This window comes from Suncus etruscus, chromosome 15 (genome assembly GCF_024139225.1).
Source record: "Suncus etruscus isolate mSunEtr1 chromosome 15, mSunEtr1.pri.cur, whole genome shotgun sequence".
NCBI lineage: Eukaryota > Metazoa > Chordata > Mammalia > Eulipotyphla > Soricidae > Suncus > Suncus etruscus.
In genome coordinates this window covers 87,330,007-87,343,712 of record NC_064862.1, presented here as the reverse complement: position 1 = coordinate 87,343,712, position 13,706 = coordinate 87,330,007, and the positions used below count along the sequence as shown (strand labels likewise).

At 57.3% G+C, this 13,706-nt stretch overlaps 1 protein-coding gene across 2 annotated transcripts; it reads right to left on the bottom strand.

Annotated features, from left to right (window-relative positions):
• Positions 1-1,221: 1,221 nt before the first annotated feature.
• Positions 1,222-12,357, bottom strand: LOC126031147 (calcium-binding mitochondrial carrier protein SCaMC-3). 2 transcript variants are annotated; one of them, XM_049789433.1, is made up of 11 exons: positions 12,098-12,357; positions 9,837-9,960; positions 8,616-8,703; positions 7,258-7,369; positions 7,011-7,169; positions 6,416-6,568; positions 5,756-5,863; positions 5,125-5,292; positions 3,971-4,121; positions 1,909-2,089; positions 1,222-1,626 (listed from the first exon to the last, which is right to left on the bottom strand). In XM_049789433.1, the coding sequence occupies exons 1-11, from the start codon at positions 12,251-12,253 to the stop codon at positions 1,398-1,400; spliced, it is 1,629 nt and encodes a 542-aa protein (XP_049645390.1). In that variant the 5' UTR covers positions 12,254-12,357; the 3' UTR covers positions 1,222-1,397. The 2 variants fall into 2 exon arrangements, with proteins under 2 accessions (XP_049645390.1, XP_049645391.1); XM_049789434.1 differs by lacking the exon at positions 1,222-1,626 and having other exon boundaries at positions 1,866-2,089.
• Positions 12,358-13,706: the final 1,349 nt, after the last annotated feature.

Below are 13,706 nucleotides of genomic sequence, written 5' to 3'. Positions count from 1 at the left end.
TGAGGAGGGATGGAGGAGGTATTGGGGATCAAACCTGGGGCCTTTCCCAGGCTGAAGCCCTCAGCCTTTTCATCCAGTTCCTGAACCCTCTCTGGCTTGTTTGGTGTCTGACTGTCCACCTGTCTGTGGAAATGACTGGGAGACTCAGGGACATCGTGAAGACAGACAGTGGGGAAAAAATGAGCCTGGCTCAAAGTTGTGATGTTTCCCTCCTCCCCCCTTAACAGAGGGGGAAACTGAGGCTGGGGGTAGAAACTCACTCAGTGAGGGGCTCCCACACTCACCACCCTACTCTTCAGTCAATACCAGAAGCCAAGAGCTTAGAAAATGTATTTCTTTTGATCTTTTCCTTCGAAAGAACACACACAGGGGTAAGGTGGGGGGGGGTCACAGAAGTCTGAGGGCGGGTCCTCCTAACATTCATTCCCACCTCAGTGGCCTTTAAATGGGGCTCCCCTTCAAGATATGGGAAGAACTTCCCCCATTGATCCTAAACTCGGAATTTCAATGATAAAGTGCAAAATGGATCGTGGTGTGGGAGGGAGGGCGGATGCTGGGGGCTCAGATGTGGGGTGTGGGACTGTCTCTCATAGAAAAATAGGCCTGAATTGAAGTTCGGGGGCATTTGGCTCCTGCATGCATTTGTTTGCATCACTGAGGGTTTGGGGGGACACAAAAGGGGTTTGTTTCTTCTTGATTCTGACAGAGGGAGGGGTTGGCAGTGCTGGGCTGGGGCCCCTTCTCCATGAGCCATCCCCCAAGCCTCCAATGGCTTCCTCACTGCTCCCCAAGAAAGAGCAGCACCTGCATTCCCCGAGGGCTATAAGTGGGGGCAGGGGTGAGGGGACTCTCCCACAAATTGTGGGGGTCTACTTCCACAGAGTCCAGAGGCAGGGGGGAATCAACTGGGAGAGATGTGGGATTTGCCCTTGGAATTTCTGGAGGACGAGGTGCCAGAATCTGGCTTTCCTGCAAGCCCTGTGGAACCCAGAGGTGGGTGTCCGGGGGTGTGTGAGGGGGTGCGTGATGTGCAAAGCTGTCTTGATCGGATTCCCCGGGGTGACAAATCAGAACCAGTGCCAGAGAGTCACCAGGACCCGTGAGCTCATTGCTGGACTCTCAGTGGTGACCTTGGGACCTGAGATCTGGGATCCAGTGGACTGAGAATGTAGGACCCAGCAGACCGGGACACAGGGACCTGGGATCCAGTGAATCTGAAATCCACTTGATCAGTGCATCTGGGATCTGGCAGACTGAAAGATGATTGAAATGTAGGGATCTGGTAATGCAGCAGAAGGCTCTGGAAGCAGGCTTAAGATCAAGGAATCTGGGGATCCAGTGGTCGAGGTGAGGGGGACCTGGGGATCCAGTGCCATGGGGAAGGGACATCCCTGGATCTAGACATTGCATTGACCGGATCCGGTGACTGAGGTCTCTTGAGTATCCAAAATCCAGTGGCTGAGCATGGAGATCCAGTGGCTGGGAGTGTGGGGGAATCTGACTCTGGGATCCACCAGTGCGTCGGAATCTGGGATCCAGTGCTGAGCGAGGACACCAGATCTGGGTTGTGGGTGGGGCGCAGGGGGACGGTGGAGGCTGGATGCTTGGCTGTGAGGCGCTGTGCTCCTGCGGCGAGGGCCTCCGGATCCCGGAGGAGGATCAGGATCAGGTGTTAAGACTCTGGCCATCCAGGATTCCTCTGGGCAGGGTGGGACAATGAGAGATCCGGGGGCTGGAATGTGGAGGCGCAGGTGCCCGTCGCTGGCGTGTGGGGATCCTGCGGCTGAGTGTGAGTGTGTGTGCCTGTGTCTGTGCAGAGAGGTGGGAGCCCCGGCTCCCCCTGGCCCGGCAGGCAGTCTTCAGTGGTGGCTGGGGCGGGTGGCGAGGGAGAGGCTCGGGGTCCCTCACCTGGATGTGACCCCCAGTGCCTGCTTCATGTTCTCATAGACCACGTAGGAGATGCTCACGGCGGGGATGACCTTCATGAAGTTGGGGGCGATGCCCCGGTAGAGGCCCCGCACGCCCTCCTGCGCCAAAATGTGCCGCAGCAGACCCAGCATGGAGAACTGGGGGGCGCCCTCGATGGAAGCTGGAGGGGGGTACAGTGAGGGGAGGTCAGGTCAGGTCAGGCTACCAGCAAGTCTCACCCCTGTTCACCCCAAGGCTCGCCCAGAGGGTCCTCGACAGCAGGAAGGAGCGAGCTGTTTATCACTCATGTTTTTTTTGTGTGTGTTGATTTTCTGGGGGGCCACTCCTTGTGGTGCTGGGGGACCCTCTGGGATGCCAGGGATTGAACCTGGGTCTGCCTCATGCAAGGCAAATGCCCTCCACGCGGTCGCTTGGGACCAGATGAGTCACTTTTTTGTTTTATTTTGTTTTGTTTATTTTTGGGGCCACACCCTGGGGGTGCTCAGGGCTGACTCCTGGCTCTGTCTGTGCTCAGGGATCACTCCTGGCAGGGCTCAGGGAACCATCAGGGATGCCTGAGCTTAAACCTGGGTCAGCTGTGTGCCAGGCCAGCGCCCTCCCCGCTGGGCATATCGCTTTGGATCTCATCTGTCACTTTTTATGGCTCTGAACTTGGCTGCTGGCCCTTCTGCCAGTGGCAATGCCAGTTGCTGGAAGGCGCAGGCGCGCATGCGTGAGCATGCCTGGGCCTGGGCCTGCGCATTTGTGTGACTGTCCTTTCATTGAAACTTACAGCTCCTCCTGGCTCGCCCCTCTAACACCATGCTTGGGAGTGGGGGGCCTCTTTTGGGGCCTCCCCCATTCACACCATCCTATAAAACTCGTCCTTCTTGGGCTGGAAGGATAGGGCGCTGGCCTTGAACGTGGCTGACCCGGGTTCGATCCCCAGCATCCCATATGGTACCTGACCCTACTAGGAGTAATTACTGAGCACAGAGCCAGGACTGACCCCTGAGCACTGCTGGGTGTGACCCAAAAACCAAAAAAAAAAAAAGTGTTTCTTGGTGCCAGAGCCATAGCACAGTGGGGAGGTCACATATATGCCTTGCATGCAGCCACCCCGGGTTCTATCCCCAGCATCCATTGAGTTCCGGAGCCTGCCAGGCGTGATTCCTGAGCACAGAGCCCTGTGCCTATCTCCAACCCCTCCAAAAACTACAACTGGTCCTGCAATGGGGGGATCAGAACCTGCATTTATTCTGCAACTTGCCACCCTTCCAACTTGAAAAGGAACGAAGCCTTCAGCTTATTGACAATCCCCCATATCTCCTACCCTCCTCACACCCACAAACCTTGCCAAACACAAACACAAAGGTTTCTGGAGAGTTCTCCAATAAGATTTAGGGAGGATGGATAGAGGGAGGAAAATGAAAAAGAAAATTGATAAAGGGGCCGGCGAGGTGGCGCTAGAGGTAAGGTGTCTGCCTTACAAGCGCTAGCCAAGGAAAGGACCACGGTTCGATCCCCCGGTGTCCCATATGGTCCCCCCAAGCCAGGGGCAATTTCTGAGCGTGTAGCCAGGAGTAACCCCTGAGCATCTAACGGGTGTGGCCCGAAAAACCAAAAAAAAAAGAAAGAAAATTGATAAAAGACACGGCCAGAGAGGTAGTCCGGAGAGCAGGGGGCTTGGCTGGCCCTGCATGCAGCTAACTCCAGGCACCCCATAGGGTCCCCCGAGCCCCTCCAGGAATGATCCTGTGGCTCAGAACCAGGAGTCAGACTTGAACACTACTGGGTGTGACCCCAAATAAAGCAATAACAACAAAATAGTAACATCCACATTCTCCTGGGGTTCCTGGTCTCTTTCCCACACAAGACCCCCCCAAAAGGTTCAAGTTGCCAGTCTGGAAAGCTGCCTGGTTGCAGACCTCAGCCGTGGCTCAACTGACGGAAAGTCACCCTGGTGACAGAGAGGCTGCGCCCCCAACCCTGAAGTGGTGCATCTGGGGGGATGGTCCCCAGCCCTTTACCTTCTCAGCATCCTCCACTCTGCCCAGCTCACCTTGCGCCTGCATGCGGGTCCGGACCAGGGCTAGCGGGTAGCTGGCGATCTGGCCACACGTACTGGAGATGGTGCCGCAGGCCAGCAGGACCAGGATGCCCGGGTTGGCAGACTCGTGGCTGTACTGCTGAAGCCACCGGTTCTTCAGGGTCTGGGGAGCAGCAGGGAGAAAGAAAGGGGGAGCTGCTGGAGCCGTGGCACAGCGGGATGGGCGCTCGCCTTGGATGCAGCCCACCTGGGCTCGATCCCTGGCATTTCACAGGGTCCCAAGCCGGCCAGGAGTGAGACCTGAACACAAAGCCAGGGGTGTGGATAATTCCCAAAAACAAAGTATCACTTGTTCTAAGTCCTGGTTTTTTTTTGGGGGGGGAGACCCCACCTGGCAGCACTCAGGGGTTCCTCTTGGTTCTGCACTCAGAAATCACTCCTGGCAGGCTCAGGGGCCATAGGGGATGCCGGGGAGCAAACCCGGGTTCTTCCTGGGTCAGCCGCATGCAAGGCAAACTCCTTACCACTGTGCCATCTCACCCCCCGCAAACCATCTTATTTGTGGATTGATTTTTTTTTTTTTTTTTGGTTTTTGGGCCACACCCGGCGGTGCTCAGGGATTACTCCTGGCTGTCTGCTCAGAAATAGCTCCTGGCAGGCACGGGGGACCATATGGGACACCGGGATTCGAACCAACCACCTTTGGTCCTGGATTGGCTGCTTGCAAGGCAAACGCCACTGTGCTATCTCTCCGGGCCCCATTTGTGGATTGATTGACATTCCTGTTCACTGTAGGGGTTCCCCCAATGTCTACAGATCCTCCCTCTTGCATTTTTTTTAGTATTTTTTCTGGGTCACACCTAGTGATGTTTAGGGTTACTCCTGGCGCTGTATCCAGGGTTTACACCTGGCAGTGCTCAGAGAACCTTATCGGTCGCTTGTGGGAATAGAACGCAGGTTGGCCACTTTGAGGCCAGCACCCTCCCCGCTGGACTCTCTTTCCAGTGCTCCTTTCATGTGCTTCCCCAGGAATTCAAAAATCCGGGATGCCTCTCTTCTCTTCCCCCTCTGTGATGTCTTCCCTGATACACAATGTCAATGATGGAAGCCTTTCAGACACAGAGCCCGGAGGGGAGGGAGGGAGAAGGCGCAGGCCCGCCACAGACCTCATAGACAGCCAGGTCGATGCCCGCGTAGGGCACGATGCCCAGCATGTTGGGCAGGTAGCCGCGGTAGAAGGCGTGAGGCCCCTCGCGCTCCAAGATCCGCTGTGCACAGTCCAGCAAACCTTTGTACTGGCCCGATCGGCGGAGGGTCAGCCGCGTCTTCAGCACCTGCATGAGAGCCCGAGAACCCCCTTTTAAAATAAACCCTGCACAATCACCTTTGAGAACACAGGGCCTGGGACAGGCGGGGCAGGCGAAAGCCCAAGAACAAAGAGCCAGGTTTGGAGGTGCAGTTTGCTTTTGTTTTGGGGCCACACGGGCTGTGTTCAGGGGTTACTACTGGAAGGCTCGGAGAGGACCATATGGGATGCTGGGGATCGAACTCAGGTGGGCCACATGCAAGGCAAACGCCCTCCCTGTGGCCCTATCTATTATTCTAGGCCCCTGAAGTTGCAGATTTGCTGTGAGCTGCACCCCGAGGCGGTGATGGGATTCTGCTGATGTATGGGAGAGGGCTTGCCCCTTGCCAGCCCCCCAAATGGGCAGCATTGGGAACAGCTGTGGAATAAATGGGCCATCCACCCCGGGGACCCCATCACGCAGGGGGCCCCCAGCTGGCTCCCAGTCTCACCTCCATGGGGTAGATGATGGTTTGGGCCGTGGCACCGGCCAGCGAACCCGCCACGAAGCGCTCCTGGACTCGGAGCGTCTCCTGCTGCCCGCGGATGGCCCGCTTGATCTGAGGGGGGCGGAGACACGTGTGGGGTGGCCCTTAGCCCTTCCTATGGGGTGTGGCCACATCAGGCCACGCCTCCCGCACCTGCTTCTGGCTTATTTCTTTTCTTTTCTTTTTTGGGTCCTAGCTCTGTATTCAGAAATTGCTCCTGGCAGGCTCAGGGGACCATATGGGATGCTGGGGATCAAACCCGTGTCTGTCCTGAGGCAGTCACATGTTAAGGCAAATGCCTTACCACTGTGCTGTCTCTCTGAGCCCTCTTATTTCTTTCTCTTTTCTTCTTCTTCTTCTTCTTCTTCTTCTTCTTCTTCTTCTTCTTCTTCTTCTTCTTCTTCTTCTTCTTCTTCTTCTTCTTCTTCTTCTTTTTTTGCGTCATACTCTGCGGTGCTCAGGGGTTACTCCTGGCTCTACGCTCAGAAATAAATCGTTCCTGGCTGGCTCGGGGGCCATATGGGATGCCTGGATTCGAACCACGGTCTGTTCTGGGTTGGCTGCATGCAAGGCAAATGCCCTACAACTATGCTATCACTCCAGCCCCATTGGCTTATTTCTTACCTGCTCGTAGGCCATGAACTTGATGGCGGACTCCGGGGCGATCTTGAGGACATTGATGCCATTTCCGCGCCAGAGGGCGCGCACACCCCCCTCCTGGATCATGCTGCGGAGGCCCCCCACAATGTTGAGCTTGTTGGTTTTGGAAGCGTGAACCTGGGTAGGGATGCAAAGCATTTTTGTTTCTTTGTTTTGGGATTGGGGGCCACAGCCAGCGGCACTCAGGGGTTACTGCTGGCTCTGTGCTCAGAAATAACTCCTGGTGGTGCTTGAGGGGGGCCATACAGGATGCCAAAGATTGAACCTGGCTTGACCTCTGCAAGGCAAACCCCTTCCCCACTGGGCTATTGCTCTAGCCCTTTGTTTTTGTGCTTTGGTCCGCATCCATCAATGCGCAGGGGTAACTTTTGGGTCTGTGCTCATTGATCACTCCTAGAGGGTTTTTTGGGGGGACCCTATGTGGTGCCGGGGATCAAACTTGCAAGGCAAGTGCCCTCCCCGCTCTACTATTGCTCTGGCCCCAGATTATTTTTATTGGCTTGTTAGTTTTTTGAGGGAAGGGATTCCTGGGGGGGCCGGGTCTCTCCGGAACCTTCACCTGCATAAAGACCTTGAGCCTGTCCAGCGGGGCGGTGCCCGTCCGGGACACTGCACCTGCCACCGCCCCCGCCACCAGCTGCTTCCACCACATGCCCGTCATCTTCTCCTGCTCCGAAAACTCATCGGGGACGGTCAGGCACTCGCCGATGTCGAGCACCTGCCAGTGGAGAGCGGGGATAGGAAGCTGTGGAGGGGGAGGCGAGGAGCGGGGCACCCCTGCCCAGTCCAGCGCACCCCCACCTCACCGTGGAATGCTTCCAGAAGTAGAGCACGTCCTCCACGTTCTCCAAGGAGTGCAGCAGGAAGTGGTCCCTCCACTCCTGCCAATCGATGGTCATCGTCCCGTCGCGGTCCATGCTGCGGGGAGGGCGCAGGGGGGCAGAGTCAGGGCCCTTGGCAGGGCCTGGGTGGGAGCGAGGCTCCGCTGGGTTCCAAGAAGGTAGAGAGAATGCCTCCCTTGATTTTGGGGGATTGCCCCCACTCACTGGTGCCTGGGTGCTAGAACTGGGTCTATGCTCAAGAGCGCCCCTGGTGCCACCTGGGCGCTAGTCCAGACTATACTCAAGAGTGCCCCCTGGTGGGGTTTGGGCACTAGTCCTGACTATACTCAAGAGCGCCCCCTGGTGAGGTTTGGCTGCTAGTCCAGGCTATGCTCAAGAGCGCCCCCTAGTGAGGTTTGGGCGCTAGTCCAGGCTATACTCAAGTGCGCCCCCTGGTGAGGTTTGGCTGCTAGTCCAGGCTATGCTCAAGAGCGCCCCTGGTGCCACCTGGGCTCTAGTCCAGACTATACTAAAGAGCGCCCCCTGGTGGGGTTTGGACACTAGTCCTGACTATACTCAAGAGCGCCCCCTGGTGAGGTTTGGGCGCTAGTCCAGGCTATACTCAAGTGCGCCCCCTGGTGAGGTTTGGCTGCTAGTCCAGGCTATGCTCAAGAGCGCCCCTGGTGCCACCTGGACGCTAGTCCAGACTATACTAAAGAGCGCCCCCTAGTGGGGTTTGGACACTAGTCCTGACTATACTCAAGAGCGCCCCCTGGTGAGGTTTGGGTGCTAGTACAGGCTATACTTAAGAGTGCCTCCTGGTGGGGTTTTGCACTAGTCCATAGCGCCCAAGAGCGCCCCCTGGTGAGATTTGGCTGCTAGTCCAGGCTATGCCTAAGAGCGCCCCCTGGTGGGTTTGGGCGCTAGTCCAAGCTATATTTAAGAGCGCCCCCTTATGGGGCTTGGGTGATAGTTCTGACTCTGTGCTCAAGGGCGCCCCCTGGTGGTGTTCAGGATTTAGTCCTGTCTCTGTGCTCCAGAGCGGTCCCTGATGGTACTGGGAGACCCTAAATCATTCTGGGGATTGGCTGCATGCAGAGTCGGGGCCTTAACCTCCATACTTTGCTCTGGGCCTGAGAGCACCTCCCTTTTACAGTGGGGGGAAACTGAGGCACACGGGGGTTCAAGTGAAGGTACACGGGGGTTCTCAGTTGCAACCACACAACTGAACTGGGTCAGGATCTCAGAGACCTCCCAAGAGATCTAGAGGTTGGAGTGGGGGGGGGATGAGGACCACTAGGGATTCTGGAAATGACCCCTGATTCTTCCCCTTCAGAACTTACCTGTGTAAAATTTTCTCAGCCTGCTCCAATGTGATGGAAATGCCCAGTGCCTTGAAGCTCTGCTGGATCTCGGAGACATCAATGTGACCTGCAGAGGGGACCAGGTGGGGGGGGGGACCCTTGGTAAGAGGAACAGTGATAGAAAGAGTTGTGCAGATTGAGAGACCTGGGGTGAGTTGTACAGAGATGGGGGAAGCCTGCCGTACTCTGGGCTCAGAGGCAGATGTGGGACCATTCTACTCCCTGAAAGAATAAATAAGGGTGGTGTACAGAGCCATAGTACAGTGGGTGTGCATTTGCTTTGTTCACAGCTGACCTGGGTTCATTTGATACCCAGTATTCCATAGATTCCTCCGAACACTGCCAGGAGTGTTTCCTGAGTGCAGATCCAGGAGAAAGCTCTAAGCATTGCTGGTAGTGGCCCCCAAACAAAACAAAAAACAAGAAACCCAAAAAAGAATGAACGAGGGCCAGAATGATAGAGCAGCTTGAGAAGGCATTGGCTTTGCATGTAGTTGCCTCAGTTATCTCCTCACCACCAAGGGTCCCCCCAAGTCCCACCAGGAGAAATCCCTGAGCTCAGAGCCAGGAGTCACCCCTGAGCACTACTGGATGTGGCCCCAAGCATAAAGAAACAAAAATAGGGGTTGGAGCAATAGCACAGTGGGTAGGGAATTTGCCTTGCACCCAGCTGACCTGGGTCTGATTCCTGGTACCCCACAGAGTTCCCTGAGCTTCCCAGGAGTAATTTCTGAGCACAGAGCCAGGAGTAACCTCTGAGCTCCGCCGAGTGTGTCCCCAAAACCAAAAAAAAAAAAAAAACAAAGAAAGAAAGAAAGAAAGAAGGAAGGAAGGAAGGAAGGAAGGAAGGAAGGAAGGTAGGAAGGAAGGAAGTAAGGAAGGAAGAGAAACAGAAATAGAGGTGATTGTGGGGACATAGGTGACATGATGGACAAAGGATGGGAATGAAAGAGCAATGCGGGGAGCACAAAAATTAGGGTTCCACCGTGGAAGGAAGAGGGAAGTAGTCTGGGTTCCTTGGGCCTCCAACCAGCCAGGTGGGGGTGAAGAGGGTTCCCGAAATAGCTTGTGATTCACCAGAGAGAAGCGGCCGTGCCCTCCTCCTCCTCCGACTGCCATTTGCAGTGCCACTGGGGGTGCAATGGGGGTGGCGGGGAGCAGCCCAGAAAGCCCCCCCCCGCAGGTCCCCCCAGGCTTTACCATCCTGGTTGCGATCCAGGCTGTGAAAGAGGAGAAGCAGGCGTTGCTCACGTTCCTGCAGGTAGTGGATAAACTCCTCCAGGTCCAGCCCCACCTCGGCCGCACTGCCCTCAGCTGAGATGCCCTGTGGAGGGACAGACGGGAACAATCGTGATGGGGGTGTCAGGGACTGGGGGGGGGGAACGAAGGGCCAACTCTATTCTGCCCAGGACCCCAGAGCCTGGAGGGTAGAGACTGAGGAAAGACCTCAAGACACCCAGGATCGCCTTTTCTCTCAGCAGAATGGGGGATCCAACCCAGGACCTCCCACTTGCAACACCAGTGCTCAACACTGGGATGGAGCATTCTTAGCCCCTAACTCTCTTGTGTTCTCTCTCTCTCTCTCTCTCTCTCTCTCTCTCTCTCTCTCTCTCTCTCTCTCTCTCTCTCTCTCTCTCTCTCTCTCTTACACACACACACACACACACAGATTTTTTTTTTAATTTTTGGGCCACACCAGGTGATGCTTGGAAGTTACTCCTGGCTATGCGCTCAGAAATCGCTTCTGGCTTGGGAGACCATATGGGACGCTGGGGGATTGAACTGTGGTCCGTCCTGGGTCAGCAGTACCGCCCTACTCCTTGTGCCACTGCTCTAGCCCCTCTCTCATTCTGTTTTTCAGCCTCTGTCCAACAAAGCCAAGTGAGGACTTACTCCTTTCTCTCTGCTCATGGAGCATCCCTGGCAGGGTTTGGGGAGTCCTATAGGGTGCACAGACCAGAATTTGGCTTAGCCACATGCAAGGCAAATAAATGCCTTTCCTTCTGGACTATCTCTCCCATTCCTCCTCATCTCTCTCTATTTTTTTTTTTTTTTTGGTTTTTGGGCCACACCCGGCAGTGCTCAGGGGTTACTCCTGGCTGTCTGCTCAGAAATAGCTCCTGGCAGGCACAGGGGACCATATGGGACACCGGGATTCGAACCAACCACCTTTGGTCCTGGATCAGCTGCTTGCAAGGCAAACGCCGCTGTGCTATCTCTCCGCGCCCCATCTCTCTCTATTTTTAGTTTTAGAGCCACACCTGGCAGTGCTCAGAACTGACTCCTGGCTTTGTGCTCAGGGATCTTCCTAGCAGGAATCAGGGAACCCTTAGGGGATGCTGGGATGGCACCTGAAAGTTCAGTACCTTCGTCGCTAGGCTATCTTTGGGTCCTGATCCAAATCTGTCCCCCTGACAGCAGAAGGGAGCCAGCTCTAGCAGCCTCAGTTTTCCCATGTGGGAAGTGGGAGATGAAAAACCACCAGGGAGAGGGGTGATTCGCATCACTAGATGTGGGTCATTTTAGACTGGACAGCTCCCCACACTACTTGTAACACTGGTGTGTGTGTGTGTGTGTGTGTGTGTGTGTGTGTGTGTGTGTGTTATAAAGGGTCTGCGGGAGCAGGGGGGGCAGCAAGTGTGGGTCCGGAGCTGAGCGGAGTCCAACTCGAGGTGTGTCCAGCTGGAGCCAGTGGCCCCGGCTGGCTGGCTGGGTGTCCTGGCGGGCATCCCATGCCCGAGGGGGGGGGCAGGCAGGCCAGGCTGTGTTGGCAGGCGAATTGCAGAATAGGGCTTTTGCAAGGCCGCTTTTTGGGCCCAGACTGGGCTGGAGGGGGTGAGGGTGCAAAGGGGCCAGAGGCTGAAAGGGAGAGAGTGAGCCGGCGATCCAGGCTGGCTGGCAGCAGGCTCTGGGACTGGACGTTCCATTGAGGGGTTCGGGTTACCGAAGGAGCCGGCAGGTGGACAGGGGGGGTCTGGGGATGTCTTTCGGGGTGCCTGGGGCTCTATGGAGAAGTCGTCAGGTGGACGACGGGGTGCCTGGGGCTCTTAGGAGGAGCTGTCAGGTGGACAGGAGGGTCCAGGGGTGTCTGTTGGGGTGCCTGGGGGGGGGCTGGGGCTGTAAGGAGAAGCTGGCAGGTGGACAGGGCGCTCCGGGGGGTGTCTGTCGGGGTGCCTGGGGGGGCTGGGGCTCTGAGGAGGAGTTGTCAGGTAGACGACTGGGTGCCTGGGCGACCCGGGGGTGTCTGTCGGGGTGCCTGGGGCTCTTAGGAGGAGCTGGCAGGTGGATAGGGGGGTCCAGGGGTGTTCGTTGGGGTGCCTGGGGGGTCGGGGGCTGGAGCTTTAAGGGGAGCCGGCAGTGGACAGGGGCCCGGGTGTCTGCTGGGGTGCCTGGGGCTCAAACGAGGAACCGGCAGGTGGACGGGGTCCCGGGGTGCCTGTCGGGGGGCCGGGGCGGGGTACCTGTTGGGCCCCGCGGTCCGGGTCGCCCGCGCCCAGCCGGGCCAGCCCCCGGCGCAGCTCGTGCACGTCCACGCGGCCGTCCTTGTTGCTGTCCAGCTCCTCGAACAGGCGGCCCCAGCGCTGCCTGCGCTCCGCGTCGCCCGGGCCTCCCCGCATGGCGCCCGCCCGGGATCGGGGCCGGGGCCGGGACCCCCGGGCCGGGTCGGGGCAGGGGAGGCCCGGCCGCGCGCGACGGCCTCGGCGGGGCTTGGCTGTCCGGGTCCCCGGACCCCCGGGCCCCGCGGGGCCAGCTCGGAGGCCGCGGCCGCTGCAGCCCCGCTGGCCTCGGAACGGCCCGGCCGCGGAGTTGGGAGCCGTCGCCGCCCGCGCCGGGACTGAAGCCTCCGCGGCCCCCGCTCGGCTTGGCAGGTGGGGGAGCGGGGAGGGGGCCGGGGCGGAGCTGGGCCGGAGGGGTGCGGGGGAGGGAGGTCGGGGATAGTCCAGGGTTGCGCCGGCCCCGGGGTACAGGGTTCATTTCATGCGGGGCAGGGGAGGGAGACAGAGACAGACAGAGGCAGAGAGACAGACAGGAGAGTCAGAGACAAAGAGACAGTGGTAGACAGAGACAGAAGAGACAGAGACAACAGAGAGACATAGCGAGAGATAGACAGAGAGACACAGAGAGACAGAGACAGAGTCAATGGTAGAGAGACAGAGAGAGACAGAAGAGACAGATAGACAGAAGAGATGGAGATATATAGAGACAGAAACAGAGATAAAAGAGAGACACAGAGACAGAAGAGACAGAGACAGAGAGACAGTGGTAGACAGAGACAGAACAGAGACATAGCGAGAGATAGAGACAGAGACACAGAGAGAGACAAAGAGACAATGGTAGAGAGACAGAGAGATAGAGACAGAAGAGACAGAGACAGAAGAGACAGAGATAGAGACAGAAGAGATGGAGCTATATAGAGACAGAAACAGAGATAAAAGAGACAGACACAGAGACAGAACAGAGACAGAGAGACAGAGAGAGAGTTTGCAGCTGTCAGTTCTGGGACAGGTGACTTACAACGGGGAGGGCAAGCAGTCGACCCCACAAAGCACCCCATATGAGAGGATCATCTGGAAGCGTCACTGGGAGTGAGGCCTGAGCGCAGAGCCAGGAGCAAACCCTGAGCACCTCCGGGTGCGACCCCCTCCAGAATAATAAAAGGGTCAGTTCTGGAGGCGAAGAAAGAGGACAGCGGGGATAATGCGTGCTTGTCTTGCATGCAGCTGACCCGGGTTCGACTCTGGGCAGCCCATGTAGGTCTTTTGGGCATTGCCAGGTAATTCCTGCGAGCAGAGCCAAGAGTAAGCCCTGAGCCCTGCCGGTGGCTGTGGACGTCCTCCAAACACTGTCCGTTCTGAGCTCTGCGTGCCTCAGTTTACCCTGTCTGTGGCCAAGCAGATCCCTGCCTGCCTGCTGCTGCCTGGGATGCCATGCCAGGATGCCTTTCTGCTTGACCTCCCAAAGCTCCAGGAATGCGAGTTCTCGCCCCTGCCAGGAACGACTTCAGAAGAAGCGAGTCAGCGCCATGTGCCCGTCCGCGCGCCCCACGGTCCCAGTTCGTCCGCGGACACG